At 33.1% G+C, this 6989-nt stretch overlaps 1 protein-coding gene across 1 annotated transcript in view; it reads left to right on the top strand.

Annotated features, from left to right (window-relative positions):
* LOC106466166 (neuralized-like protein 4) overlaps positions 1 to 6266 on the top strand; it is a gene marked incomplete at its 3' end in the record, with an annotated part of 23533 nt that extends 17267 nt beyond the window's left edge. Inside the window, exons 13-16 of the mRNA XM_013926409.2 lie at positions 727 to 870; positions 3294 to 3433; positions 5551 to 5763; positions 6168 to 6266. Coding sequence (XP_013781863.2) covers positions 727 to 870; positions 3294 to 3433; positions 5551 to 5763; positions 6168 to 6266 — 596 coding nt within the window. The remainder of the gene's footprint in view (positions 1 to 726; positions 871 to 3293; positions 3434 to 5550; positions 5764 to 6167) is intronic.
* Between the last annotated feature and the right edge of the window lie 723 nt (positions 6267 to 6989).

The following is a 6989-nucleotide window of genomic DNA, read 5'->3' as shown; positions in this document are numbered from 1 at the left end:
TAACAGCTTGCTACATCCAAGTTCAGGATGTTTTACTGACAACTAACAGCTTGCTACATCCAAGTTCAGGATGTTTTACTGACAACTAACAGCTTGCTACATCTATGTTCAGGATGTTTTACTGACAACAAACAGCTTTATACATCCAAGTTCAGGATGTTTTACTGACAACTAACAGCTTGCTACATCCAAGTTCAGGATGTTTTACTGACAACAAACAGCTTGCTACATCCAAGTACAGGATGTTTTACTGACAACTAACAGCTTGCTACATCCCGTTGTCAGTAAAACATCCTGAACTTAAACAGCTTGCTACATAGGATGGAATGTATGTAGTAGTTTTTACTAATTATTTTAAGCACATCTGTGGATAACCAACTATTCAGTATGCCTGCCATCATTTTGTATCTATTATATGGAGAGGCTCTGTGGTTCTAGGGTAAAAGAGTATACTGCTATCTAAATCTCCGTTTACGTTTCACTCCTCGTCCCTACATTTTTCACTGGAATTGCAAGACCTACCTCATCATTAAGAGGTGTATTTACATTTTTCTCTGGATGACTGATTAATTAGATGGTTAAAGAGTTGCGTTGTTTCAATATTTTGTAGAATAGAGCTAGAAGAAAGGTTTATATAAACCAACCGTCGAGTCACTAAATAATTAAAACCTTGACTTTATGTTGCTAACTCAAATATGCATTAGTGTTAATACTTTATTTCTTTAGACGTATATGCCGTTATTGACTTGTACGGTCAGTGTGCTCAAGTTACGATTGTGCACAGCAACCACACATTTTCAAGTGGTTCCAGCTCTACACCTTTCACCCCGGAGAGTCCACAAGTCAGCATCCCTGCTCCGCTTGGAAATGGTACTTGGTGTTTTTCCTTTTTTTTTTCGTCGTTCTGAGATTATATAGTAGGTTATCTTGAAAATTTACCTTGCTATGATAATTGATACATATCATGAATAATTCTGTGATGAACGTCCAGTTTAATTCAAAACTAAACATTTTACCGGTCAACTTAATTTTTGATTACTGTTAAAAAAAAAAAAAAATCTCCATGTATTCAATTTTGTGTGTTAATCTCTTCCTATAGTCATCACATAAATTTCTCTAAGCCTTTTAATCCTTATTTTGTGACTGTGTACTATAATGTGTGATGGGGTGGTTGCTTCCTTATTTTATCTTAGTTATTCTTGAAATCCTGTGCATATGGGTGGGTCAGAGTTCACGTGTCACAAAAATTTTACAGAGTTACATTTAAAAGTTAATTAAGAAGTTTTATTACGTCTATAAACTTCACACCAGAACATATTTTATAATTCAGATTTTAATATTATATATGTTTTAATTTCTTAATGTCAAAATTTTTCTTCTCCACGACAATGCATGCGGCACGTTTCACGCAACACAAACTTATGGATTAGGGTTGGGAAAATAGGAGGCTCTTATTTTATTTTCCAGCCTGTCAATTTCTATAGTTTGTATTTCTAATTGGTTATACTGGACACTCTGAATGCCATAAAAGGGATGGAAAAAAAATCTAAAAATAAGAAATCAGAATGCCATAAGTGTCACGTTACACAGAATAGTCTAGGTGAAAATTTATTTAAATAACTTTCACCTTTCCGATTGATGAGTGAAGGGCTTCATTTAAATGTAACTTCCCGTTTTCTCAATTTGTTGAGAATAAATAAATATCGAACCTACAAACTGTGCTCCTCCCATATAAATATTAAAGATAAGTTTATAACCAATAGAAAGAGCAAAGTTCAACGTACTGCCATTTCGTGTTCCTTTGTTTATATTTTGACGATCAGAGACAACAGTTTCTAACAAAATGTTGAATGAAGTCAATGTTTTGAGCATTAATGAAAGTTTAAAAACCTATTTATAGCATAGTTAAAAAGTCAGATAAATTATAGGAGTTTATGGACATTGTATTCTATTGTTTGATGTACGTTTTTGTTCAAAAAGACATTTTTTAAAAGCTACATCAATTATTTTGTGGATAACCAATGTGGTGGGGGGGAAAAGTAGTCTTACCAAAATATGTTTTTGACTAAAATAGGTCTATAGCTAAAGTAATTTCTTGTTTTTTATGGATAGTTTTTATTTAGTGTTATATATATATATATTTAATAATGTATTTAAAACTTATTAGTTTAGATAAGAAAAATGAAATAAAAACCTTCACGTGATCACTCCTCAAGGAATACGCACGGCTTGACATCACATGCTGTAACACAATAGTTTGTTTACCCTAAGTTCTCCAATCTCCCACAGAAGATTTACTGTTTTTCATGGTTTCAAAGTATAGTAATAAAACAATAAATTTTTTTAAAAGATCAGATATTAAAAGTTTAGAAGCTGAGACTTTTAGGATAAATAAATAAATAACTGTGATTCTGTTTGATATTCTTCAGCTTTTCATTTCACAGTGTGTTGATGATTTTGTTACAGTTTCTGTTAGGGTAGAGAAAATATATTAAAGTTTTACCACAAAAAACGTATGATATGCATTAAGGAGTCCTTGGAGATTATTGAAATGAAATAAATATTTTTATTCTTGGCATGAAAAATCACCTTCCATTCAGACTGAATCAGTAAAGGCATCGTAAATTCACGGACAAATCTTTATTAAAAATGTTTAATCAAAAATTAGATGTTTACTAAAAGCATGTCGTATCTCATGAGAATATACTTAGTTCATTCAGGTCGGTCATGTTGATCGACTCGTATGCACAGGGTCGATGTACACAGCTTTTAACATAACCTATTTTTATACCAAACAATATTACGTTTTGGGATATATTTAGTAACTGGTGTTTTCAAGTGCCCTAAAATTTACTTTAAAAATCCCAGAAGGAAACAACAACAAAAAATTTAAATTTGGTGAAATATTTGTTAAGAATAATAATAATAAAAACGAATGTTATAAGTGTAATAGAAATACGGAAGAGAAAAACGAACAGTAGAAACATAATTTTTTTTTTATTATTCAGGAATTATTGCAAAAATGTATAGTTGATGGGAATTGTAAAATTTATGTTTTACATTTCATGGTAATCATAAAATATAATGCTTCCTAATGTTGGTCATAACATTACAATTTCTTTACATTATACCAAATTGTTTTTAAAATGTTTTTGGTGGGGGGGACAAGTTTTATTAATTCTGTATAAATTTATATCAGATCTAAGGGAAACATTAAAAATCACATCCCATGATATTGTGTATGTTGACTTCTTGCAAGCTACGGATGTGAACATTTCGACTGTACATTACAGAAAGAACTAAGTACTTCAGCTTGTGCTTTGGGAAGAATATTACGCTTCGAGAGAACAACACGGCTGCAACTCGAGTTAGGGGATTCAGCCATGGTTTGTTGTTTAGCAGTGCACCTCTAGACCCTGGTGAAGTGTTTGAGGTATGTTTTGTGAACAATAGAGTTGTTTGATCAAGGGGTAGGCTCGGAAGAATCATTATATTAGGTATATCGATTTGTAATAAATGTCATTATAAACGGTTTTCTTACTAAAAATTATGCATAACTGTTATAAAATTTTGAAATAAATGTCATAGAAGTAAAAATATTACACCCTGGTGGATGGGAAAGAAAGAAAAAACATGTTTTTCAAGGTTCAATCTAAATCAGAAACAAAGTAAAAATTAAGAACCATCTTGATATTATGAAGTGTAACAGCATATAGTTGAAATACTTTTCCACTGATTGCAACATTTGGAATTATTTTTCTAAATAGTGTAATATGTGTAGTTTATTGTGCTTAAACAACAGAACAAAAGCCACATTGCACACATTTTATTCACAGAAATGTTAAAATAATAGTAAGTAAAATTCTGATTGGTCAGTTACCTATAAAATTCAATATTGTGTATATAAAATACAGGGTGTGCCAAAAAGAAAGTTTCGGACAAATTGTATTACACTAGTTATTAAAGTGACCCAGTGGTGAGTCTGAAGACTTGTAACCTAAAAACTGGTTTTTGAAACCCATAGTTGGTACAGCGGAGATAGCCCATTGTGTAGCTTTGTGGCTTAACAACAAACAAATAATAAAAAATAAAAGAATAGTCCTTTCTGCTCTGTGTACTTATATACCCAGTTATACAACTGTACGTGATCACTGATGTGGAAACTGTCCGTATAACCAATTATACAACTGTCCGTATACCCAGTTATACAACTGTATGTGATCACTGATGTCGGAAACTGTCCGTATACCCAGTTATACAACTGTGATCACTGATGTCGGAAACTGTCCGTATACCCAATTATACAACTGTATGTGATCACTGATGTTGGAAACTGTCCGTATAACCAATTATACAACTGTACGTGATCACTGATGTCGGAAACTGTCCGTATACCCAATTATACAACTGTATGTGATCACTGATGTCGGAAACTGTCCGTATACCCAGTTATACAACTGTGATCACTGATGTCGGAAACTGTCCGTATACCCAGTTATACAACTGTACGTGATCACTAATGTCGGAAACTGTCCGTATACCCAGTTATACAACTGTACGTGATCACTGATGTCGGAAACTGTCCGTATACCCAGTTATACAACTGTACGTGATCACTAATGTCGGAAACTGTCCGTATACCCAGTTATACAACTGTACGTGATCACTGATGTCGGAAACTGTCTGTATGATAATCTTGTTGTTCTTCACTGTGGTACAGACATTTGTTCAGATTCCTATATTTCAAAATGATATCTTAGCTACAAAAAAAAAGATACCTTAATACCAGTAGGACTGTTTAACTACTTAGTACACATGATAAATAATCACAATGACAGTTAAAACCAAAATAATAATGAAAAGACATTAACTAGTGTGATATTGACCTCTGAAGTTTCGATTCTTTTACAGCTGTTTGAAGTTTGGAGCCAAATTAAGTATGTTTAATTAGTGTTATCATGTTCTATTAATTGAGTGGTGCAGATGGTGCACCAGAATATCAACCTGGATGTGACAGTTATTGCAATGTCAAGGGTATAACTCAGAATACCTGATGACAGTCAAGACAATTTTATTAACTTCATTAATGATTGTTTTGAGTTTGATGGAAACAATTGCACACTACTGTAACAAACTTCTGCAAAGAACAGTGAAGTCAATCTTAGTCCCCACATTTTGACAGACTCTCCACTTACAAGACCCTGTTTAAAGAGACCCGAGGCACGAAAGCCCGTTGGAGCTGCATTGGTCATCTTGACAGGAATATGGTCATATAGGATTGTTGTGATTCCAGTTTTTTCAGTCCATTTTCTTATCCTTTGGTTCTACATTATTTAATTGTCTTGCTGTGGTTTAGGGTATGGTTTTGAAGCCTGTTCTCATCATAAACTCTCTAAGTTTATTCACAATCTTGCTGTATGCATATTTCTCTCCATACGTGTAGGTTTAAACAGATTATTCGTGGCACCACACATCTCTTAATCTCCACTATCACATTCAACTCATTCATTCGAAGTGCATTTAACCCATCCATGTTATGTATGTTTACAGGTTCAGGTTGACCAGGTAAACCTTCTATGGGCTGGACATTTGTCTGTGGGACTGACCACTTTGGTACCATCACTTGCGATCTCTCCATTTTACTTGCCAGCTTCTGCGAACTTACTGAAAGGATCCGATACGTGGATCCTCACTGATAAGCAAGTTAAGAAGAACGGAACTGTTCTGAAGGACAATTATTGTATGTCTTTAAGATGTCTCACGGTAAGTTTTCAAGGAAACTCTTTGTTCTTTCTTTCAACATTCACAAAATCCTTCCTTCATTTGCATGTTTTTAACGTTATTCCAATACTTTTATCAGATTCTGGTGCTTTTTTTTTTAACTGGTCTAGACTATTAGGGAATTCATGTACTTATTTTTTTGACATTTCAGTTTGTACTGATGTTGTTAATAAAACAATACTAATACAAGTGGTATAATCTATTTGTTATTATTTGCACATTTACAGTTTAAGACTAACGTTATATTGATTCCACGTTTTTTATTTTTTTGGTATATTTTTTTTTGTATATGTTTCTGTCATTAAGTAACTCTTCTGAAAATGCTATTGATATTTTTTTATGTTCAGTTTTCCTAATGATTCTTCAAAAATATATTTCCTTCATAGGTAGGAGACAAAGTTGGTGTACAGTGTCGAAATGATGGTAGTTTTCATGTTTATATCAATGGTGAAGACCAGGGTATAGCTGCGGCTAACCTTCCTAAGGTGTGTCCCCGTATTAATTAAGAAATCCAACAAGCGATTTGATACACGTCCTGTTGGAAGTAAACTTTTTAATTTAACTCCACGTTAGTCTTATAATAAAGTTTAATTTTATCCAAAGAATCTTATAATGTCGTAAGTGTTATGACAGTTTATTTTGTTATATAAAGACGTCTCCAATGAATCACTTTGAGATCATGATAAGTTTTTATTGACTTTGTCATCCTTACCTGCTATTGATGAAATAATGTCCACCCCTTTTTACCTGCTGTTGGTAAACCATCAAGAATTTTTTGATGCTATGTGTATTATTAAAATGTAAAACCATACAAATTTGTCCTAAGTAGTGGATTATCTCTTAATTAAGTTTCCAATATTATCAGGAGATATTTTAAAATTCATTAAAATCTGTACATACATTAGAGAGATTGTTGGACAGAATACTTCCCATCTGTACGTACATTAGACAGATTGTTGGACAGAATACTTCCCATCTGTACGTACATTAGAGAGATTGTTGGACAGAATACTTCCCATCTGTATGTACATTAGACAGATTGTTGGACAGAATACTTCCCATCTGTACCTACATTAGACAGATTGTTGGACAGAATACTTCCCATCTGTACGTACATTAGACAGATTGTTGGACAGAATACTTCCCATCTGTACGTACATTAGACAGATTGTTGGACAGAATACTTCCCATCTGTACCTACATTAGAC

Source organism: Limulus polyphemus, unplaced genomic scaffold, assembly GCF_000517525.1.
Source record: "Limulus polyphemus unplaced genomic scaffold, Limulus_polyphemus-2.1.2 Scaffold2176, whole genome shotgun sequence".
NCBI lineage: Eukaryota > Metazoa > Arthropoda > Merostomata > Xiphosura > Limulidae > Limulus > Limulus polyphemus.
The sequence above is the reverse complement of the archived record's forward strand: the minus strand, read 5'-3'. Positions and strand labels throughout refer to the sequence as shown.